The sequence below is a fragment of the Megalops cyprinoides genome, chromosome 15, assembly GCF_013368585.1.
Source record: "Megalops cyprinoides isolate fMegCyp1 chromosome 15, fMegCyp1.pri, whole genome shotgun sequence".
Taxonomy (NCBI): domain Eukaryota; kingdom Metazoa; phylum Chordata; class Actinopteri; order Elopiformes; family Megalopidae; genus Megalops; species Megalops cyprinoides.
The window spans coordinates 19655001-19680514 of NC_050597.1; the positions used below are offsets into that span (position 1 = coordinate 19655001).

At 47.7% G+C, this 25514-nt stretch overlaps 1 protein-coding gene across 1 annotated transcript in view; it reads right to left on the bottom strand.

Moving 5' to 3' along the window:
- The window catches only part of mcu (mitochondrial calcium uniporter), a 54556-nt gene extending 29973 nt beyond the window's left edge, over nucleotides 1-24583 (bottom strand). The window contains exons 1-2 of the mRNA XM_036547501.1: nucleotides 24418-24583; nucleotides 857-967 (exon numbers count right to left, since the gene is read on the bottom strand). Coding sequence (XP_036403394.1) covers nucleotides 857-967; nucleotides 24418-24534 — 228 coding nt within the window. The 5' untranslated portion in view covers nucleotides 24535-24583. The remainder of the gene's footprint in view (nucleotides 1-856; nucleotides 968-24417) is intronic.
- Nucleotides 24584-25514: the final 931 nt, after the last annotated feature.

Here is a 25514-nt window from a genome sequence, read left to right on the forward strand (position 1 = left end):
CAGACGCAGACACACAGGCATATGCAGGGATCAGCAGCACTGCGCAGACGCAGACACACAGGCATACGCAGGGATCAGCAGCACTGCGCAGACGCACTCACACAGACACACAGGCATACACAGGGATCAGCAGCACTGCGCAGACGCAGACACACAGGCATACACAGGGATCAGCAGCACTGCGCAGACGCAGACACACAGGCATATGCAGGGATCAGCAGCACTGCGCAGACGCACTCACACAGACACACAGGCATACGCAGGGATCAGCAGCACTGCGCAGACGCAGACACACAGGCATATGCAGGGATCAGCAGCACTGCGCAGACGCACTCACACAGACACACAGGCATACGCAGGGATCAGCAGCACTGCGCAGACGCACTCACACAGACACACAGGCATATGCAGGGATCAGCAGCACTGCGCAGACGCACTCTGGCACATGCCCAGAGGCGGACAGCGGGGCAGTAAGGATGTACACATGAGCCCAGTGATGCTCACGCAGCCACACGCGCACACACGTGTGTAGCGATGTGTGGGCGCTAGCACGCACAGGCACAGAGACGCAGGGTCATTGCTAAAACTGTCACTTACTCTCACAAGGCCTCTTACAGCGAGGCAGCCTCACGCACACAAACTCATCCTCACACACGCACACACTTCCCGGGCTAATGAATAAGGCATTTGCAAAGGAGGCTTAGAGAGCTCTTCACATCAGTGTGTTCACGCACAAGATTGCAGTGTTTTCAGTTCTGCACTAATCCACACACACACACACACATACTGTATATACACACACACATTACCCCATTGCTCGCCCACTAGCTGCAGTAGGAAGTCATTTCTCACCGACCTGAGGTGACAGGGATGTGGGAGGCTGGGCGAAGACGGATGGTCTGGGTGTCGGCCGCAGCCCATGTGCTCTCCTAAAGGTCTGATGGGCGAGGGGGACAGACAGCACCTCCTGCAGGCAGAGAGAAGGAAACACTTAAGGACAGTCACGGATATGGACGGCCACACAAACACAGATGTTCACACCACTCACGGGTGTGGACTGATCGTTAGGCCTGCAACTTGTGTCTTGCTTTGGAATCACTCTGAGGATTTTGCCTCCGTTCAGATCTCCACGTTACAAATGCATGTGCCAACGTTCGAGAAAACCAGAGAGGGTTACGCCAAAGTCTATCCCGTTTCACACACAACGACCCACAACGGGTCACATGACAGAGCAGTTGTTCTAACATCTGGCCTGTGAATCACCTTCACAGATGTTAGCACTGGAATGAATACAGAGAGAGCTAGCGTTGTGTCAGCAAAGGACAGTACCAAAATGAAACCCTAGAGTGAAACATGCCTATCCAAGAGAAAAAATACAGGCTATATACTGATAATGTCAAGTCAGGAGATTCTTTTAAAGCTTTCATAATAATTCTGCACTGCGGGACTAAAGACACACTGGAGCAGGTCTTAGCGTTCCACTCACTTTAAGAGCCTGATGGTGCAGCGCAATAAAAAAGTGAGAGAGAGGCCAATAACATTTCTGAATGAGGGGTCTATGTGCCAAAACTCCCAGAGTAACTGAGCTACAACCACGCTGGTTTGTGCAGGGAAGAACATCAAGCTGACAATCCCCGACACAGGGTTTGTCAGAACCTGACATCTCAACTGGAATCAAACAGGAGACAAAGGGAGCTGCCTTGTCACAACACTCTCCATGTAGAGTCCTGAACACTTACTAAAATGTTCATACTCGATTCAACAACGAGTCTGCCTGAGACCTTAATGCAAACACATCTCAACTCCAGCTAAAATGGTTCTCCGCAAGACAAGGGGAATTTTTGCTGCCATGATGTGAGAACTTCCATCCTTGGTTCTGTGTTCTCTCACGTCCCACACAACACTTTCATCCTCAATCTCAACGTCAGGAACACTGGAAACTGTGCCACACTCATCATGAATCCACCAGCAGAACTGCACTCTGTTACTGCCACCGTCAGAATTCCACTCGGTTACAGTATCCACCAATAAAATCGTCTGCCAAAGCTGCAGTCACCAATAGAAAGAGACCATGTAATCACCAAAGGCACCAGGCTTTCACTCCAGACACCAAGACACTGTCTGTCCTGGGTGTCCCAGTGTGTGGCCTGCTAAGAGGAGGTACGACCTGTGTGGCGAAGCAGACTTTGGAATTAGGCTGAAACAGCAAAAGAGGAGGGTAAATTCTCCTGTTCTTGTCCCGCTGTCAAGTAAGAACCTGCAGCTGTTTCATATCCAAGAACCAATTAAGTCCTCTCATCCTCACAGTCTCTTAATTACCCTTCAACTTCACAAACATCAAAGTTTCTGAGCCCCTTCAGACGGATTGTGCGTGTGTCTGTGTGTGAGCACATGAGTGTCCGCATGCCTGGGGAAGGAGCTATCTTCAAAGTCCATTTAAGGAGCAGGCAGTGAGAGCAGAGATACAATTTGCGCATAGATCTGGGGATACACTGCCTCGGCAGGAAGAGAAAGAGGGAAAAGAGACAGAGCGAGAGAGAGATGGTAGAGAGATACAAGGCATGCCAACAATCAGCTGCTGGCGTGAGAGAGCATGTGGAAATATAGGCCATAAGTGTGGTGACAGGGAGAGAGGTTGGAGATTAGATAACCTGCTAGTGCGGTCCAGCAACAGACCGGAGCGTTCAGCTTGTCAACAGAGCTGGAGTCACCATGTCGACAGTCACCATGTCGACAGGCCACTTTTGGTCACCGCACTTAAGGCACTCAACCTTGAAATGGCAATTAAGCGGCGCTTTGTTGAGTGGCCCCTGGACGCCCTCCCTCCACACCGACACGCTCCAGACCCCCCCTGCAAACCCGCTCCGTGTCTCCCTCCATCGTCGATGACGTTGCTACCATCTCCCTGGCACAGTGACCTCGCAAAAAAATACAACACCAACAGCTGAACGACATTCAAACAGCCCTACAGTGACACCTCACTGATGAGCTCTGTACTGTATTCTCACACAGACAACTCCACTACCATGCAAACAACACTGAAATGATGTTCAGTTCAGTTGATGTTCAGTTCTATCCCTTGTCCCCCCCCCCCCCCCCCCCCCCACACCATAGGTCATCTCTCTGAAACACCCTGGCCCATAAATCTCCCACCAGTGTTCGCCCAGTACTACAACCTCCACATGCATTATTTGCAACCAGCAGCATGTGTCAGTCTGCTTTCCAAAAAGGAACCACATCCTTTCATTTGAAAGCCTGCATTACTTAGACCAGTCCTTGCTTTGTTAGATTACGCCTTTGACTGCGCAATTAAACTCTTATGCTGAGCTTCTTATTTCTTAAACCCTACTGCTGATCTTATATCGCCCTTCCTTGTCCACTACGGCAACATGATCCTCTGGTGGTGAAAGTGGTTCTCTAACCTCTACCTCACACGGCAGCTCAAAAACGCTACTTCCTCTGAGTATACTGTAAAGGGAGGAGTTAGTTACCCAATTCCTCTTCACAACATGAGAATTGTGTAGGTCAGTCACAGCCAACACGGAAACACACAGGCAGGAAGACAGTGTCCCGCAGAGTCAGGGCGAAGAGCTTCTGACAATGAAATCAAGCCGGCCTCAGCCTGTGTTCTGTATAAACGTCCTTGTTGACACACTCAGACACTGACTGAATTCCACTATCTGTACATCTGATGAAGATGGCAAGACTGCATGACCCAGGATTACATAAACATGTTCACTTCCTAAATTACTGGTATTTATTACTCCATATATACTAATGTTAAAAGTTTTGTCTTGGCCATCTGCTTTCCTCACAAGCCTCACAACGGACACACACAGTTCTAATGCAATGACTTCTGTCCACAGTTCTGTGCAACCTGTTTTGACATGACTGATGGCAAACTTTGGCACTGCGGGTCCACCTAAAACCTTGATTACACTCTTCATTTAATCTGACAGTAACGGTGTTACAATGGGTTTCATGTTACTTCATGTCGTCCTCCTTTAGCAAGGAAGTGTAAACTCACACGGTGTGTTGCCTATTGGACACGATTTTCTTCTAATGCTAAGCTTCTGGTGACAAGAATTCGTGACCGGGCGACAGCCGTGTATTCGTCCTTAACCTCTGCAATGTGTATCAGTGATCGCTGGGAGAGGAAAAAAATGAGCAGGAGGTAAATTTATGATTGAGATAAAGGCAGTTTTCGCAGTTTACGGCATCTCTGTGCTGGTATTTCATTTCTGTGTTTGATTATTTTCGCTCATAACTCTGCCCCACTGAGTGAACCCCACTGGACTAAACATAGCCTAGAGCAAAGAGATTTCCTTCTGTCCTCTTGCGAGTTCAGAGAAAGTGGATTCAATCAGAAGCGGCGACCGCAAGGTACAGTGGTGTAGTTTTGGTTTACTTATACTTGCGTGTAACGTTTCTCTTTCTCTGTCTCTCTTCTTCTCAAAAAAAAAAAAAAGTCCTGCGTCCACATTGAAGCCTACACAAGGATGTGCATTCTCTCCTCTTCTGGAGTAAATGCTAAAATCACAAGGCGATACGAACCGATTTCAAAATTCCAAAATTTCAGGAGGACACACTGCCTCTCAAAGTAAGCCGTCTTCTTTTTCCGAAAAGTACAATAACTGATCCCCTTTGAATTAAACACTCGTTTGAAGAATTTTACGTCATTGCAGCTTTGTTGGATATTGCCCGCTCCCTGCTGTTTCATGTCGGTCTACAAAGTGATCTTTTGGCCGTATCGATTCAATGCGTGGGCGCGTATTTCACACATTTTTAACTCACGTTTTGAGGCAACAAATATTATGCTGTGAGGTCAGCTACGGGTGAGTCATAGTGAGAAAGAATATCTAAAAGACATAAATGAATACAATCTCGCACATTTATCTATTAAAATTCCGTTAAAAAGCTTAGCATAAGTAGCAATTTCAGAATACGTTGCTAAACCGTAAGGCAATGAGCTAATACAACTCCGCTCAGAATTAAATACTCATTTGGAAATGCAATGCGCAATGCATTTTGTTAAGGGTAGTGATTGTGGAAAAATACACAGGTGTCTTGGGACGGTTTAGTAATACTAAAAAGTTGTCACTTCTGGCAGAAGTTTTCAAGTTACTTCATCTACTCATTTCCTCAATAATGCTTTTATGCGAAGTGACAAGCTGTTTGGAGGAACAATAGGCTACACATAAAGGGAAAGCAAATCTTAATTTACAGACAAGCTAACTACATCCAGAAATACTAGAGATTCGTGACATTTAGCTGATAGAGAATAGCCTACCAAAGTGCAGTTAGTTCACTTTTTCACATTCCAAAATTATGCAACATACCAACATCTCACACCGCCTTCAGTTATCGAAGTCTAAATTGTGACTGGCGGTAGCCACATTCACTCTTAAAGGGACAATTATGTAACGTTTTCCCTCCATTTGCTATCAGGCCTTCCTCAGAGCCGGCCCAGAAGGGGACACCCAGTCTATTTGCGCTGATCAGCTGTCACGCTGAAAAGACAGCGACTCTCCGGCGATTATAGCAGTGGCACTGTCACAGTCTCCTCGGCAACACGTCAATACGGCTGTGCTGGAAGGGTTCTGGTTCTGCGCAGTGCATGGGCGGCCTGTCTGAATTCTGGTTATCATCAGGCACGATAGATGGACCACCTGGTACTTTCATTCACACAAACGTATGAGAAATTAATTTGTGACACTTAACTGCGCTCTGCAAAAAAAACTGTGCCTCAAAAACTTGCATAGGCCTGTAAGTGGTTTTTCTCAGCAAATTTTTTCTTGAAACAAAAGGAAACATTAGTGGGGAGTGCTGCACACCAGTTTTTTTGTTTTTGTTGCTTTTGGCAGGGCATACTAGTGCTGGCACGAATACGAGGTAATGCAGGGAACTCTTCACCAGAGCGATGCTCCAGCTCCATCAATCGCACGCACATGCGCTCATATTCTCAGCTCGCTTTTACAAAATCACCTGCTTCGGTGCAACCAGTGGGACTCATGACACAGATGTGCTTCACGCCCCACGTCAATACAATGCATGACGAATTAGCCATAGGGACAAAGATATATTGATCTATTGACCGAGTTGATGAAAGCCTGGCAGTTCGGACTCCCTGGACCTTGCAACGCGCAGTGATGTAAGTCTGATCCGTCCAGCCTCCTCATGTTCACGCTCGCCCTCACCTTAAAAGCCGCTAAACTGTACTGTTTGACACGGCAGCTGTATTTGATCCGGCAGGTCGCATTACCACGACAGTTTAAGGCATCTGTGACCTGACACCAGTGCCGACTGCCTTGAATGCCTCTTGCCGCTCTCCAGGTGCGCTCACCCAAGGGCGGAACACGCTTTGGTAAAATTCCAATGTGAACATTCGTCCGTTTTACGTCAGTTTAATGTTACACCAGGGCAGGTCTGTTTTACACAAGACTCAGAGCCAATGGACAGAAGAGGGCTGAGTCCAGCTGTATCAATGGATAAAACTGTCACCTATGTAAGTCGCTCTGGATACAACCATCTGCTAAATTACAATAATGTAATGTAATGCAATGAGTAAGCGTTTTACGACAAAAAACTTCAAACGATTCGCCCTAAAATGAATTTAATATTTATGCATTTATTATATATATTTATTTATAAACCAAGGTGGGAAATGTACATTTTGTACTATTGTACTACTTAAGATTTCTGTTATGAACAACATACAGTACTTTCACCTGGGAGTCATACCAGGTATTCCTTCAATACCAACACAGTGGATTTGGTCTGATTAAAGTGTGTGTTTGTGTATCACCAGCACATACAGCCCAATAGTGAAAGTATCATTCTATATATGAACCTGAATCGGAAGATCACAAGTGAGGTCCTGTTACACTTGTGAAAATACACATTCCAGACAACACAATGGCACTTAGAGTAGCACAGGGCTGTTTTTTTTCCTTCTCAACGGCACACAGGGAACACAGTGATCAGCAGACCTCATGCAAACGCAGAGCAGGCTGAAGAGACTGTAGATCTCCCGCAGAGACACATTCAGGGGATGACACTGACCGATGAGGGCGACAGCACTGGGAGCGCCTCAGGGTGGAGCGAATGACGCCGCCGTGTTTAAAAAAAGGGGGTGTGAGGTCGTGGGAGGTCAGATAGCAGCTGGGTCCCTTGACCCCCTGATCCCTGAGCCTCCCAGAGAGCTGGTGGCTCGTTTGCCGGGAGTGGGGCAGCGGACACTTGTTCGCCTGAGTAAATGTGCTACACCTGCATTGCTTCATCTGGGGTTCTGATCAGCTATGTACAGGAGAGCATAGTATGTGCAGGGGGAATGCAAGTTTACCTATGGGACGTTTGCTCACACATTCAGCAGTACTATTTAACTGTGTTAAAAAGGTGTACACTGAGGGTGTAACAGTCTACCCCCAACAGAAAAGGTGCACTACAGTGTGACTGTGGGGGAACATTGCGGCAATGAGGGTGAACTCTGACACGGGACACCCAGCAGCTCACACAGGACTGTGACTGTGGGGGAACAAACGCCCTTCACAAGGCCCAGAGTCCCCACCGAATTATTCTGCACGGCCTTCTGCGTGACAGAAGAGGGGAAAGAAGCCAGAGGCCCGGAGAAAAGGAAATCTATTAGCAGCAGTCATTAGTACCCGTCACACCTTGCACATTTGAATAAATGATGGCTAAAAGCAAAGTCTGCTGATAGAATGAGGCCCGTGGCCATCTGCCGCTCCTGCAGATGCAGCCATTGTTCCCACGCTTCCCGGGGGTCTCTGCTCCGCCTCGCCTCCTGTTCTGGACACCGCGTCACTGTGGAACTGTGACCTTTAGCGGCAGGCGAAGGAGAGGGGGACCAACGGGCACCGCTTGGATGTGCCCGCTGACCCGGCGGCCAGAGAACGTCCAGCCAGTGTCCATGGGTGAGGAGCCCGGTCACTACACCTGTCAGCTGTCCTACAGTGCACCAGGTTGCGCACACCTGCAGTTCTGCTGGTCCAAGACGGACAGCCCGTGCCCGTATCTGCCAAGGAGACGCTTTCTGGCAAACACACCTGTCCCTGTGCTGTGCTACAGCGCTGCTCTTTTCCCCGTTTCTCTAGTCCCCCCTCCCGACTGTAACATTCTTCCTTATTCCAATCTGGCCAACAAATCTCCCATGGTGCACCTCTTCCGCAGCACAAAGGAAAAAAGGCCTGCCTTCACCGGGAGACAGGATCCATTACGCGCTCGCTGTCGGCACTCAGGAAACACTCGCTGTGCAAGGTTAGGGAGTGGGTACACCCTCCCTGCAACAAGAAAGCAGTCCTGCGGACCAGCAGACAACTGACCCCCCCTCACCGATCATTCTCTCTCTCTCTCTCTCTCTCTATTCCTCTGATCTCTATCTCTCTCTAGTATGATTACTCACTCGCTTAGCAGGCACTCTCGGCTATGGTGACACGCTGTACATATAAGTACATACTCGACATTTTTTAACAGCCTGTAGGGACAGTAAGATATACAATTGCTGTCAACATGGAACATGGTTTGAAGATTCAGGCGTAAACATTTGCATTCAATCCTGTACTCTCCCCTTCTCTATGTAGAGGCCCTTATTTATATTACAACACCTTTATCTCTGTCACATCATGTAGAAGGTACGATAAAGAAACAACACACTGAACACAGTGACTGCATAGCCATCGGAATATAGATTCCTCCATTCAAAGGTCCATGTCAAACAGTCAGTGGCTATCCCACATTCATAATGCCTACATAGAAATTGTTTAAAACAAAATACTTCATGAACATGATCACATATGATAACAACAAACATTAAAAATTTAATAAGATAAATACACAAAGCTTAATCTTATAAGTATGTAAAAGCAATGTCCAGACAGCCTACCTTGTGTGTCACTGTAACCCACAATTTTGGCCAAACATGTTGATAGCTTGTATTAAGCTAACATGTGCTCCAGAGAACTGTTACTCTAAATGTGCAGGTGAATCAGCCATTGCAGCATAATCGTCGCCTAAATGTCATCATGAGACTCCTCGTGGTTACCCTCCCATATAAATACAAGGAAACCTTGGTCACCCAGTCAGCAGACTTCTATTGGCATCTCCTTTTTCCTGTCACCAGGGTCTCATTAAGATGGTATTTCTGAGGTAAATCTCAGATTTTTTTTTGTTGTTAACATCTTTATTAGGGTTTTTAAATACTTGGCAAACACCTCCAAAAGCTGTATGATGCTTGATTACATTTCTGGTTAGAGAACTGTCTAACTTACAATTTGTTTTAAAGTTGAATATCTTTAACATTAAAGTTGATCTCAACAGGGGAGTTAAATTAGGAAATTATCACTGTAACTGCCATCTTTAACGATAATTGTAAACTATTTAATATTGTTTATGATGTCCAAGGCCAAAAAGGCTTATTTTGACTTTTGTATGGTTTGTAACCAGAGTACCAATAATTGTAAGGGTTAAAGCCAAATCTCACTGAATTCAGCTGCAAGATGTTGTTATCCTCAAAAGCTTTTCATGACTTAATTCTATTTGCCTGACAAGCTGGATGTTTACTGAGGCAATTCAGGTTACATATCTTTCTCAAGCATAAAATATTGCCTTGCTGGGGTTTTGAATCTGCAACCATCTGGTCCCAAGACTAGTTCTCTTTCTGCTGTGGTGCACTGCTACCAAGCTTCTCTCCCCCCGGTTTCTGAGTGCTCTCATCACACTCTAACAGAACAGTTGTCTGCCCTTAAGGAGCAGGAGGCTGGGGGGGGGTTTCGTGATCTACTCCACCTCTTAGCACAGAGAGAAAAGGGGGAAAGGGAGAGAGTGCAAAATGAAATTTCCACCACATTAAGCAGGTCGTGTTACACAATGGCACCGTTGTGGATCCTCATGTCCGCCCACCCCGCGGCCATAGCTACTGTCTGCCGGGCACTTCCACCTGCTTGGGGGGGCAACACCCTCAAAAGTATCACTTCAGCTGCATTAAATACACTGAAAGGGACACGCACACGCAAACGGTGATCCAGGCGTGCGCTGTCACACACACTCACACAGGCTCTCCACAGCGGGAGCAGGCCTGGGAATGCCTCATGCAGTCGCTGCATGTAGCAGTGGAGATGAATGAACCTGCTGTAAAGTGACTCCATTCATTATGAAAGAACTAGGAGATGCAGCACCATCCCCAGACTGTACCGAACACTACACGCATACACAAACACCCACGCATAATCACTACTACACACACACACATATGCACACAGACACACACCCACACAGAACCACTTCACACACAACAAATATGTACCTAAATAAAGCTGAGTGGGGGGGGGGGGGGACAGAGAAACAGCACATAAATAACAGGGACAAGAAGCGAGTGGATCGAGCGCGGGCCTAACTGTGTCAGGAGACAAACACGCACACTTTAGCCTGCCTGAAACCAGACACATCCCTTTTCTTTTTTCACTTGTTTGTTCTCTCTGTCTCCCTCCCAGTGAGGGAGTTGGGGATGCAGGGAAGGGAGAGAGAGGGAGGGAAGGTGCCGGGGTGGGAGGGTAAAGAAGAGCTGTGAGCGACAGAAGCCGAGGAGGAGAGGAAATGGAGGGAGAGAGAATGAGGAAGGAGAGGAGCGTGCAGCCCAGTGATATGTTAGCGGTGCCTGGGAGATGAAAACACAGAGAATATAGCCTTACACACATACACATTTTTGGAGGCATGTGAACATGCACACAATTGTATACACACACGCACACACACACACAAATGCTAAGAGGTATGTGGAGACAAAAGCAATAAATTAGGAGTGCTGAGCTGTGGACCTGAGGGGGAGACAGAGACAAAAGTAGAACACGAACACACACACACACACACACACATACACAGACAATCACACACAGACACACACACACATATAGACAGACACACACACACACACACAGCACAGCACCTGTAACAGAAACAAGCAGTGCTTTTAGTCTCTGTCTCTCACACCTGTGCAGTGATGTACGAGAGAACAAAGCCACTGCACTGACCCCCAGATCCACAATCAGTGCTCAACGGTCCATTCAGCCTCAAACAGAACCAAACAAAGAGACATTTAAATGTGTACATACGCAAAGCTATGTGAGAACACCGAGACAAGAGATTATCAGGCAAATGAATGTGGTTCTTTGGCACCTGCAGGGACACCAGACTGCGGTCCGAGAGACAAACCTGCACTGTCAGTGGGTCTGCACATCCTCAAGGTCCAGACAAACGGTGTCAGTTTACCGAGGGACCTGATTACATTAAAGCTCCTCAGAGCGTTACACTTTTCTGTCCTCAAGCACTGCGCTTGTGCAACCCAGCCTAATGCCAGAGTCTGTGTAAGGCAATGAACTGAACCGGACGTGCTTGGGACAGCTCTTCCCTGCGCAGCCTTCAAGGCAGGCTCCAAGTCCACTTCTGTCCTCCTTACATTAAACATGTATAGTGAAGTGTTTTCAAGTCCCCACAAAAACCAATCAGAGCTGTCTATCACAGCTTGTAAAGAGACAGACTGGGGCGGAGAAAGAGAGAGAGAGAGAGAGAGAGAGAGACAGGAACTCTCCTAACCTCAGTGGTGGGGGTGGGGTTGGGGAGGAGCTGAAGGAATGTTGCTGAGAGAACAGGGAGGCGTCCTCTGTTTAAATAACTTTATTGGGACATCAAAGAACAAGACAGGCCAGCACATGTGTCCTCAGTCTCAAACATGAGTAATCATCTCTCTCTCTCTCTCTCCCTCTCTTTCACACACACACACGCGCACCCAATCCTGTTCAAAACCACAGAGAGTCTATATCTGTGCGTGTATGTGTGTGTCTTTGAATGTAAGCATGTGTGTCAGTAGGTTTGTGCGTATGTGTGCGGGCGTGTGCGAACATGCTTGTAAGTAGGTTTGTGTGACCGTGCTCTCTTGCTCGGTGACCGCATGCCTTAACTATGTGCTTCTGAGCGAGCGGCAATCTGTCTGACAGCTCCGTGCACATACGCAACGACGCAGGAGAGAGGTGGCCTCTCTGAGCGGAGAGAGGGATGACGGACAGAGAGCGAGAATGTACGTCCTACAGCAGAAACACGCCGACCCGTGGAAAAACCTTTCGCTCGCAATCCGACTGTTACCACAGCAACCCCACCAACTCACTCATTCTGTATCATCACAAAAAGGTCAAAATAATTATTAATACCTCCGTAAAGCACCATTATGTCTGCACTCTAAGGCAGAGATGAGAGGAGCACACAGAGGGACAGAGACTCTGTTGTGAGAAGATGCCCTTAAATGGAATTTGGGGAATGTTAGCCTTACCAAAAATATGCGTCTAAACGTGAAAAACAGCTGCAGGCCCGAAAAACCAGAATGCAGAGGAAGGGCAAACCCGTTATGTTTCTCTTCTGTCAAAAAACTACTCTCAGTCACCCCTCTCTATACATCTCCCTCACTCACTGTCTCCTGCCAGAGGGGGAAATCCCCTGGGTCTTCCCTTGTGTGACTCAGAGACGGAGCCCTGTCAGACACGGTGATGTTTTCTAAACATTATTTCTCGCCTCTCTCCATTTCTTTTCCCTCTCTTCCTCCCCTATCTCTCTGTGAGCTCAGTGCCACATACACAGACACACACACACACAAACACAGGTTTCCTCAGCCAGGGCTGGGATCAGGTTACCACCAGCTGATAAATAGCAGACTAATCCTGGAGCAGTGGAGCCGGTCTGCCCATGTCAGAGCGGGGGTGAGGCCCTGCCCAGCTGTCCCTGCTCAGCTCGAGGTTAAGGTCCTGCCAAGCCAACAAGTTTTCATGAATAAAAAAAAAAAAAATGTAATGGAATTCTCGACCTTCAAGTCGTCACAGTCAAATTCTGTGCATTTTTATATAAAAAAAGAAAAACTTCTGAAATTTTTCTCTGACACGTTATCCAAGCATAAATCAAAACATGTAAACATCCAACGCATAGTTCTGTTGTTACTTTGAGCAGAGCCGTGAATGGGTGAGTGAGTGAGCAAGTGGCTGAGTGAATGAGCGAATGAGCGAATGACCACCTTGTCCAACACTGCCAGAGAGACTCCAAAGAATGACAGTCCTGAGTATGTGGCAATGAATCAGAACATCTGTCCCTGGGACTGAATGTGTGTGAGTTTGTGAGAGTGTGAGGGACTGAGTGTGTGTGTGTGTGTGTTTGTGTTTGCGTGTGAATAAAATGGATTAATAGAGCTGGCGAGTGCGAGAGTGTGTGCGAGCTCTTCCAAGGGAGCCGTATTTCGTGGCTGATTGGCAGCTGGAGGGAGAGCCAGGCTGCATATCCTCCCGCTCCTTTGATGGGTCTGACAGCACCATTCGCCTGCTCCTCGTCCTGCTCCTCCCTCAGAGACCGGAGAAACAAACAATGTAAAACAGCGCTCATTACCTCCCCAAAATGAGAGCGGCAGACATCTGGCCCCCACGCCTCTCAAACGGGACTAACACCCTGCCATCTACCTGCCTGCTCCTGCCACCGGCCTCGTCACCATGGAAATGGCTTAAGGCCGCGGCAATTTCTTGCATCTTAAACTTCCTATTTTTAGTGTACGCATTAGGTAACATAAAGGCACCACATGACCACAAACCTGCACTGTTTTTTAATTCATCCTCCATCACATCTGCGTACCTGAGATGTGCTCTCGTGTATGTGACACGAAGTGGGCACGACAGCTCACTGATATCACACACGCACCCACACGCAGGCACACAGGGAGTGACATGCACACCAAGGCGCACACACACACATGAACTCGCCTAGGGATACACAGAGACAAACAGACATGTAAGCAGAGAAATGCACGCAAACACAGACTCATGAAAAGATGCGTATACACACACACAATCACATACACACCCCCACACACACACCCACACACACACACATACACACACACACAGACTCTCCTGAAGATTAAAGTAATGGAATATTAGCTATCTAAACTCATCTATATAACTCTCTGCCCTTGAAGCCTAGAACTCAGCAGCATATTCAGACCGTGTGCTGAATCAGTACGAGAAGCCTGCATGCTTTCTCAGAATCGGTGGCTTCTTTCTCTCTCAGACAGTTTCTCTCCCTCTCACTATCTCTCCCGTCATGAACTCAGATCCACCATTCTCACACATCAGCTTCCTCCCTGCAGTCACCTTTCTCCCTCCTCCTCCGCCCTCTTTGTCACTATGTAAATGGGAGGCCCTCTTATCCACTTCCTTCCTCTTTCCATCACAAATCTCCCACAGGCTGCCACTCTCTTTCTCCCTCACTTCCTACAGCACAGTGCCTGTAAGCTAAACACGGCTTTGAAACAGGGTTTCCGCTGGGCCAGTTCTACTGGAGCACCTCGCTCACATGGACAGCAGCAGCCTGGCCACCCCTACGATGCTTAAACCCAAAGCCCTCGGCGTAGCCAGTCCCCTGCCGGCATGCCATTGGTTGGCAGCCCGGCTGTGACGTAAAGCCCAGCAAGTGTGACGGGCACACTCAAGGCCAGGCTGTGGGTGGAGCTGGTCCTCGGTCAGACACTTAAACATCAGAGACTGGGGCAACACCCAGTGATCGAGGCAATGCTGGCACGTGTCCTGGAGGCGTCCACCCCCTTCCCAGCATATGGAGGGAGCACACTCAACGAAGATTGTTACGCCTCCATATAGCCCCACTGAAAGTGGAGCTCAGCCTTAGGATTAATTGTTCAAATTAGGCTCCCTGGTCGAGCATTAAAGTAATTACACTGGGGCTGGCTCATCTGTGATTGACAGCTATAATTATTGCACTCAAGCCGCATTTACAGATCTGTTTTACCGCTTATAAAATGTCGTCCGCCAACACATCCTTGTCACCACCATCAAGCCAAACGTCAGCGAAACCGTCCTCCCCGGTGTCCACTTATTGAAGCCGTTGATTTGAACTGGCTCCTGCGTGTGTTCGTTGGCGGTGCACTGGCTTTCGTGATGGGAGCGGAGGTTACAAGACACCAAAATGAAGAGACTTACAGCATGTTATCAAATTAAACTATAGGCTCAGTGAACAGACTTCAATGAAGCTCACTTTCTGTGCGAGTCACATTCAAAATGAACTACATTCTGCAACGGACACTCACCACTGGCATTGTTGCTGGAGGGATTTGAACCTATGACCTTCAGATACAGACTTGAGTGCCCTCAATGCTGTGCTGCTGAGCCAGCAAGGCACCCCCCTCCAGCCCCCCCCCCCATTTCAGCACAGCTCTATGAACCGATTAGTTCATGTGTGAATTATCTATTGATTTCCTGCTCCGATATGGGAGCTAATTAAATCAGACTGGGTTCTCAGCGTAGCGTCCCCCCCTCCCCATTTCCTTTTAAAAAGTCTTAACTGTTCGTCAGAGGAAGGCATGCGTTTCCGTTAAAGCAGTGCAGCAGCAGAGGGGCTCCCATCAGAACCTGGACATGCCGGCCAACGGGCCAGCAGGGGGCCAACAGGAGCCGACAGGAGGCCAGCAAGAAGCCAACGGGAAGTCAACAAGCCCGCAACGGACGTCTGAGTGCGTGGGGAACGGCGGGCGGAAGAACGGAGCTACTTGTCTGAACATGCAGTCAAATGAGACGAGCCCATTTGTTTCAGGTAACAAAGGGAAACAAAAGCCGAGGGCTGGGCAGGTTGTGTTGCGCTACAGCTGCAAGAGGGGGAGGGCAGGGGCGATCGAAACGTGGACGCCGGCGCATGTTTGTTGACACAGAGCTTCTCCAGGGTGAGTCCACTGCAGTTAATGACAGTGCAAACACAGAGGGGGCTCTTGTCAGTGCCTTTGACAGGGAAACACTTTCCCCCGAAACATGCTCTGATCATATGTAGTGAAAAAGCAGAAAAATACAGTCCTGTGTTTGACTGGTTCCTCTCCCTCTCTATAAGAAAAGGCGAGATCTCCGACACTGTCTAAAAAGAGCTGAAGTCATGCCATTGACAAAATGATCTCTGGCTCTAGCATGCTGCAGACGGCCTCACGAAAAACATAACTTACCCTAATTATCAATAAGCTCCCTCCAATGGTACAATCTCCAGGGCTACTGTAGCTCCTCTAGGCTAGCATCAAAAAGGATCGCGTTCCATATTGATACATTTGTCATTAAACATGACAGATTTCCATTTACGAGGAAATAAAACTACAGTGTGATTGACGGCTGCTTTGGGTGATAAAGGTTAATGAAAAACTCTTCTTGCTTTGTGAATAATGGTTATAAATCAAGATTTTCTTTCTAGAAGACAGAACCCGCTGGATCATAAAACAAAGCTAGAACTATTTGACGCTATTCCCTGGAACAGCTGCTGCGGCCCCAGTGGAGACAACCGTGTCACATGACAGTGGCCGTGGGGGAGGGCTGTGGTACACCTGCCCCATGCTAGGCCACCCGCCCTCCTGCTATCTGACTGCGGGATACACACATTTCACATCATTACCTGGATGTGTAATCACATTCACAGAAACCACACAAACACAAACACAAACACAAACACACACAGAGTTTGACACACACCCAGCCCAGCTACGGTGCACGGCAACAGTCACCAAGCCCTGTCACCTACAATGCCGCAGAAGACTGAGCTGCTTTTGATAGGGAAGCCAAACCTGAGGATTATTCACACACCTGTCCTCTGCAAACTGTACACGTCGACTATTAGCTGCCTGCATGTTTAGCTGGCTAAGTCTTCTGCTGTTCAGCTCCCATGCTGGCCCAGTGATTAGCAGAAACTGTTCAAAGGATACACAGTAGAACAATCTAACTTTAGAAGATTTCTTTACCATCAGCTGACATTTGGAATGCAAGTCTGCTGCACCACCTCCCCTAGGTAGGCAGTGGGAGTAGACTTGCCTGTGGAGGGTAAATTATGCTAGCTAGCAACACTTAGCTATTGTGGCTAGCAAGCCGTTGATGAAGTATTCAACCACTACATTTCAACCGCTTTCAAAATGTTCAAAGAAAATTTTTACTACCCCCAATCTGTAAGATTAAAGTTCAGTTGGCCTAGTGGTGTAAAATGTTTAAGTCCCTGTTAAGTTTATGGAAATGACCTCTTTACAAATTCTTCTTTCTGGCACCTGAAATGTATCCCACAATGCTGCAGAGCTCCCACCCAGAGGCTCTCCAGCTGGACACCAGAACACACAGCTGTGTGGTTCATTGCTCTCGCGCCTCATTCCCATATCTCCCTTGTTTGGCTGGGGGTGTCTGCTTTTTTGCTTACTGCCGCGGGATTGGCTGAAGCCTTTATGGATTTTCAGTGGCTCTTAAAATGATGAACTGCCCAGAATCGAACCTGTCAGATTTCATTTATTGTTTTCAATTAAATAAACCTGAGAAATGAGGATCAATATGACAGGGGTAGTATGGAGATAGGGACAGGAACAACTAATGTGTGTGGGGGGGTTGTGGGGGGGGGGTGTGGGTGAGGTGAGGGGTTGAGTGGAGGCAATACTCTCAAAGCTCCATTGACACATTTATTTGAGTTCCCCAGTTTGGAAAACCCAACACAAACATCACGCAGAAGGACACACTGAAATTCAGATGTTTTTCAAAGTCAACATTCTGGCTCCTCTGTACTCCATTGTACAGCACAAATTTGAAAAGGTAATTCGTTTGGACACAAAATTAAAAGTCATTTCATTCTCTATCGAGAACATTAATTCAGATGAATCATTAGGATCTGAGGTGGAGAGGGAAAGCAGAACGTTCGCAGCCTGGAGGGATCAGGATCGGGTGCCCATTCTATGTTCTCTGCAGATGACGGACACAGCCAAGAGGTACTCCGCGAATCTGAACATTACACCCATTCACAGATGCCTCTGTCCGGGGTGACTTACAGCATTTAGCATTCCTATTCCTTACCCACTACCAAAGCTATACAGCTGGGAATTTCACTGAAGTGAGGCATGCTGTTTAATGCATGACAGGCCTAACTCTAACCTTCAGGATTCAAACCCATTACCTTCAGGTACAGGCATTGCAAGGCACCATTTTACACTGCTGCCCTGCAGAACTGTGATTGCTTTGATCGGAAAGCCTCAGCTGATATCCCTTCCTGCCTGGCTTTGTGCAATCCATGCAACCTCTCTTTTCAGGCTGCGGGCTCATCCATCTCCCCGTTTATCAGGCTCCTCTGGGTGCCTTTCTGAGGGGAAGCAGTTCAGCGTCGCACAGACTCGAGTGCCAGTCTGCAGCGGGCACGCCTGGCTCAGTCCCTAGCGCAACCCCATCAACAGCCCTCTTCCTGTCCAACAGCTGTCAAAGCGTGAGGGGGAGAGCAAGAGCCAAGCAGGCGGCGGGAGGAGGAGAGACTGAGTGACGCTAAGGAGAGAGGACGGGTAGCGATGGCGGCATGAGGGTATGGAGTCCTGAGAAGAAGGGCGCAGGCCAGAGAGAGCAGCGCACCGCCAGACACCAGGCCCGCAACCTGAGAGCCGTCGCCATCCAGGAGTCGGACCCACGGACGGGGGGCGGCGCGAGGAACGACCCCTCTCGCCCCCAGGGATCTTGGGCGACTATTATGCAAACGTTTGCAAAAGAACTCCTGGCATCGGCAGAGCACGATTTTAAAGTCAAATCATCTGAATTGCACAATCAATGGAGTTCTGGATCACCGGCCAGCCTGTGATAAGACAGTCGGTAAAGGTCAAACAAGCTCCCTCACACATCTATCCGCATATTCACTCTGCCACCTGTCCATTTGATATTAAAATACACAGAAAAACGCTATTCAATATAAAGTCAGCTATTACACATTACCATAACAACTCAGCAGAACCACGTGGCCTGAATTTCCACCAGCAAAGAGCCATAATAGTGAATGGGTCCGTCGTTCTCACTAGCTGTTACTGTCACATTACATTACTTTACTTTAAATTTATCAGAGCCTAAACAGCAACGCATGCCCTAATTTAGATGAACCACTGCGAGATTCAGAAGAGTAAATAAGAGGTTGTGTATAAATAATTAAGAGTCTGAAATTTTCCATTACTTATCAGGCTATCAGAAGAAAACAGCCATTTGATGTGTACATCATTTAGATTTCTGCACAGATTTCTGCTTTTCGTTTGCGGGGCGATGAGTCACAGACAGTTGATTTACTTCCTCTACAGTAGTAAATTCACAGCAGCAGCCACTCAGATTGTCATTAAGGGAAACTTGGATTCCCCGATAAATGACTACACCCCCCCCCTCCCCCCCCCCCCCCCCCCTCAAAAAAGCAGGCAGGCAGGCATGGGGAAGATGAATGAGCTGACACTGGGCATTCAGCTGAGGCCACACACCACTCCCCCATCCCCCCACCCCATCTCGGCGCGAATGCCCCACCCCCACTGCACACCTTCATCTCTCATCATCGTCAAAGCACGGGACATTACGCCCTACACACACACAGCGGCCCTGCGTCTCTGCTCAGTCAGCCACTCCGGCGTTCATCCTCCAGGCGCGTGGAACCCTGTGTTCTGCACGCCAAAAACCGCTGCTCCTTCCACACTAACCCCCACCCCCCATTCCACTGTGTGTCACACCGCATGCAGAGTGTACAAGGTTGGTGGCCAATCAGACCCACCACCTGGTGTTCTGGGCACACAGAGTTCAGAATGTGCCCACAGTGTGCCTCGCTTCATAATCATTTTTAAGTGATCCTTTTGAATTTCAAATCTGGTGTCACAACAAATCAATTCTAAATTGCAAAATAAATGTATCTATTTTCTTGACCCTTGAGCTTGAAGCTAACACCACTACACACATATTTTTATGCACAGGCTCAATTCCAACCACGCAATTCTAAACCATGCCAAAAGAACAAAGATGCCAGTCTGATGAGCATTGCATAAATACAATTGCACCTTTGTCAAAAATCCAAAAGCAGCTGGTGTCATGACTATTCTTGATTCTCATACAGCTTTTGGCATCTATCCAAGGAATGGTTGGTAAAAAAGTAAACAGGGGTGCTGGAAGCAAAAAGTCAGCATCTGTAACACTGGTCCCTAACGTATTTTTAGCAGTACTTTCATCTAAGCATTCAACGCCCCCCCCCCCACGAGCTAAAGGGTGGGGCTGAAGTGGAATAAAACATGTCCGCTGACCCATTATCTGACAACCCTCCTAAATGTGAGCCAGGAACCACAGATGCTTATTTTGGGAAAGCGCTAGTCATTATGAGCTGAATGAGGTGCTAGACATGAAGGTAGAGTTGAGCCTAGGGTGATTTTACTACAAGGTTAATATCTCACCTCGTTAATTTTTTTGCTAGGTCATAACTTGAAGGGTTTTATTCTAAATAGCTACAAATTCTAAGCACAGCATGTCAAAAAATATTCTGATTAATTTGTTTTAGGAGAACCTGAGACAGATGGGCTATCTATTAGTGTTATACCATTGGCATGGAATGGCCCAAACAAATTAATTTGTCTACACTGCTGGGGAAAATATGACCAGTCCACTGCCAGAGCACATTCTGTATATAATATGTATGAAGAGGACAGAAAATAATAAAGGGATATATACAATATTAACATAAAAAACAAAAAAATGAGGGAATTCTGTCTTTCCTGGAATTTAGAGAACCTGACCCATAGGGATCTATGTGCATCACAAAAATCCTGTAAATCCTATTTGACTACTTCATCATCTTATTCTCCAGGACCCAGACAACAGAAAATACACTCATCCGGTACGTCTCAAATCAGCCACTAATTGCACTGCAATTACTTACATCGCTAATTACGCTCAGAACATGCAGCCAAAAATTGCTTTCACTATGGTATCCACAAGACCAGTTATTCATTGACCAAATCAAACACTAGAACTAAATTGCAATGTGAAGAGACTCATCAAATATGCCTTGTCTGAAAACTGCACTGAATGTGAATGCCCCATTGATCAGAAATTTTAAACATCAATCAATCTCACAGAACAACCATCTGACTTAATGTTTTAAATGCTCCTTTGACTAGAAATAACATATCGATCATTAAAAATCACAAATCACATTCAGGTTCATTTTTTACCATATTACATCATCAGCTGCCTTTGTAGGGAGTTCCTTAATCACACAAAGGGTGCAAACTGACATCTTAAACATTCAGTGGGATTTATGAGTAACTTAAATATCTGTCCCTAACACTGTAATTATATTAACAGGGGCCAGTACACGGGCCTATATAGGCCGCAATCAGTTGACACCATTCTTATCATAAACCACCTGCTTAAATAAATGTAAATGTAAATGTAAATCAATCAGACAGCTCTCAGGGTCGGTAGTACGAGGCAGTCAGTCATTCAGTCAGCTCAAACGAAACTGACAGCCCCTTATCCAGCTACTCCGGATTACTGAAGCGATCCTCGGCTCCCGCATCAATTAAGACGGCAGGGGTTAATTAAGTAATAACAATCCTGATTGGATTAAAGCGCTGAGTGACCCCCGCGCGTTGGCCCGGATTTCCAGAGCACACATCGTTGGGTGGGGACAGGGAGGGGGGAGCGGCCCCAACCCGCTGGACTGTGTGGAAACGCTGCGACGGACGAACACGAGGAACAGAGGCGGAAATTCTGCATTCATGTGGACCAAAGCAAGCAGTGCTCTCACAGCGCGATTCTTTGCCTTCTTTATGCATTCTGTTTATATGCTCAGCAGATCCTGTTAATAAAATGAGTCTGCACTTTCCCTCACTTATCTGCATTGGACACTTTTATTTGACAGGCAGGTCAATACTGAAGTTATTGCATGTGAGCACCCCCCCCCCCCATCCCCCCCTTCCCCCCCGAGGAAAAAACATCAGTCTTGCACTGGAGACTTGACTCCATGATCCTCTAGTCATGACTCTAGAGATCACTTGGTCATACTCACTGCACACATCTGAGCAATGCCCCCTAGTCAATAACCCCCCTCAGAGAGAAAACTGGTGCACAGCAGTGGACAGTTCACTTGTGCTGCAGCCACAGGTGTAGATCTAGGTAGGGATGGTAGGGATGTGTCTCTACCAGAGGTGGAAAACCCTGGCTTTAAAAAGTAAAAGTCCTACCATGTATTTGTTCTAGCCATTCACTAAACAAGGTGATTTCACTAATTAGCTCCTGTACCTGGCGCTGAGTTGCGCTAATTAAATTCAGCTGGTGTAGTGCATGGGTGGAACAAATACGTGGGAGGACTTTTACTTTCTGAAGCCGGGGTTTTCCACCTCTGGCAGGGACACGTCCCTACCAACCCTACCTAAATCTACGCCTATGGCTGCAGCAATGGGCTTCCTGGGCTAAAGGCCATGACAGCGTTGCAGCCAGGTGTTTTTGGACAGAGTCCACGTCATCTACAGTGTCAGATTTGCATACAGCTGTGACGGCCTCACTGTCACTGTAATACCACACACTCAATGGGCTGTGCAACTGCACAATGACAGCAGTGCACTGCTGGCCCGGGAGAGGGACAAATATAACTTCAGTTAAGCCGGAATGACAGATTTTCGAAACTCAACTGACTTTATGTACAGAGCTGCCCGCATGCTCAGCTAGAGGCTTAAGTGTATTTGTCCTGCCACTAACATCAGGGTTACATACTGTCCCACTGCAGAGAGGAAACACAGTTACACAGCAAGGACCCCCTCAGACCTCCATTCACAGCATTTCTCCCCATTATGCTTATGACTGCAGACATACTGCTTTGCCCAGTGGACCAGGGACAGAGGAGATCCTATAGCTTTGAGATGGCCCTTCGCAGTAGGGTCCAAAAGCCTCAGGGTTGCTGCATTGGAGAACCAGTTGGCGAGAGTGAGGGTAACACCAGCAGCGATAAGAGAACCCATCTAATCCGCTGAACCAGCAGGCACAAGTTTGCCATTATTCTCTGAATCATCTGGGCCTATGGACCACTGCTCACTACTCCCCTCACCCATCCTTAAGGCCCAGTCCAACAGTTATGGGTGGCCCTGTCTTATTCTGGAGTCATCAAACAAACATCAGGTTTCCCCTGGCAAGCTTCTTTCTCCACAGGAAAGGGAGAATTTCTATTACAGCAGGGAAAGCTGCTGGCTGGTCCAGGCGGCCAGGGAATGCACTGCAATAATTTTTCTTCCTCATTCCTTCCTTTCTATTTTTTTCCCTCCTCCTTCCATTTTTTTCCTATGGCTAGCTGGCAGATATTGAAGGGGCTCGGCGTTACGCTAGCGGCCGTTGTCGCTGGCGAGGCTGGGGGATGTAATTATTGCTCTGTTGAGAGATATCGACAGAAGCATGCAAACACAATTACGATTCTGCGAGTGTTTGGAGCGGTAGGCTAGAACAGAACAGGCGGGCAGAGCGCACTCGCGGAGTTTCTCCCAGGCCCTGCGAAGGTGCGGGAAATCCTGGAGCTCCCCGCTTATAGGGGAAACACGTTCCGAGAGGGAGGGGGCGAGGGGTTGGGTAAAACGTCTGACATAATCATAAATGTGGAACAGAAGTGTTTCCTGCGCTGGCTGGCTTTTCCTGCCTGTAGTACCCTATATGCCTATTTGGAGGCGCGCGGCTCAGACTGTACGTACACACGCTGTGGAGTTAGCTACTGCCGCACTGACACACACACACACATTGCAGAGGCAGAGCACGGCTCGGCAATGCACTTTGGGTGGGTGGGGGGCACACAGTCTTAATAGATTAGCAAGTATATTGGGGGGGTCAACACGCGACAGAGATGGTGCGAGGCATACCGTGCACCGCTTTCTCGGCCACGGAGCAAGTTAATTTCCCGCAAGCGCCGCTCCTGCGTCTGAAGTACTAGATGAAGTACAGATCTATTTATATTAGCTAGTAAGCTGGCTAGCCACTGTACCGCGCATGCAATCGCAACATTAAACTTGGTACACCAGGGTTACATCCAAGGTGATTCTGTGACAAGATCCCAAACACTGCAATCACAAATGCATAACATTAGCTATCTGACTGAGTAACTTAAGCGATCGAACGAAATGGAAAAGATAAAACAATCATACAAACATTGAGCAATAGCTACCAGTGCAGTGGTGCGCTACAGCAAGGGTTCCTTGAATCTGCACTGTACCGTCAGTCTGCTTTCAGGGAGCGGGTACGCGCCTATGGACGTGGTGACTGTACAGCACACGATTATAGCAGCTAGTTAGCTTACCTACAAACTACAAATAGTAGCCATACGTTAAATTAGCTAGATCTAGTGCACAGCTATATCACATCGCCAAACCGCAGCAGGCAAGCGCCAGCAGCTATCTCAAGAAGATCGAAAATCTACTTCCGTAGCAATCTAGCCCATCTTACACGAATACCCTTCTCCGGTAGTAACCCACCACCCCCTCATATCCTTCGCCGCCCCTTCCCACTCTACTTCTCCAGCGACACCAGCTCTTATTCGCGTTACGGTCCGAGGACTCACCGGTTTTATGTGCTGGTGGTGTCGATGTGAGGAGACAACCAGTGCGGGGAAGCCGGCTGCCACCGCTCCGCTGCTCCGGGACAAGAGAAGTATCGACCTGCACACTTTCGCAGCCATCTCTGAAGTGAAACCTGTCCAACAAGGCGAGTGCTGCAGGCGAGTCGAGTGAGCGAGCTGGAAAAGGAGGGGAGGGAGGCGGGTTGTTGGGTTGGGCTATCGTTTCGTACACAAGCGCACCCCGGCCAATAGTTTCGGGACTGAGTCGAGGTTGCACCACTTCTGTTCGCCCAGCCAGTACTTTTGCTTATAGCTGGAGAACTGCTTAGTGAATTTTTTACACATCAGCTTTTAACTTTCACAACTCAGTGTGACACTGCAGGGAGGCTTCTACCGCGTATTTGCCCAACAAAGCGGCCACAATTTCAGAAATTCCTGGAGAAATAACATTTAGAGTAAATCGGAAAGTTGCTCTCTGATTGGAAGCGCGGATACCTTGGTGGGCGTATCTCCTCACTTGTCACCCAATGAGGATGGCAAAAGTGGCCTGCATGCTTCAGCATAAACGGTCCAGATGACGCCAATTACAGTGGGTTGGCCAATCATAACAGACGGGACGAGCTCCTCGAGCAACGGCGACTCCTCGCAGATCTGGGGAGGGTGAAAAGACTAGTCGCTTTGACCGGCCACACCTTCCACCTCGCTGTACCTGGGAGGGGACCGGCTGCAACGCTAACTGCTGCGGAAATGGTTGTACTCTAGTCGAGAGGGAAATAGCCCCATATCACCGACTTATACTTTTACACTTTAGTTATATTACTTACGTTTAGTTCATTGCAGAAATTTACTTAGTGTGAGGTTTACCTATGGCACTGGTTTTTGTTGCAAGACGCATTGACAGTTTCACATCAGTTGTGGTCTGTGGTCTTCTTTATGCGCTCTTGTTCTGTAGATTTACAGTATCCACTCATGTATAATTCTTTGTAACTATGGCAAATTAATAAGTGTAAATGAAACATACATACACATCAAACAAATGCTATAGAGAAAATGATTTAAAACACAAGCAACGCAGTGGGGACAATACTCAAATCTTCAGT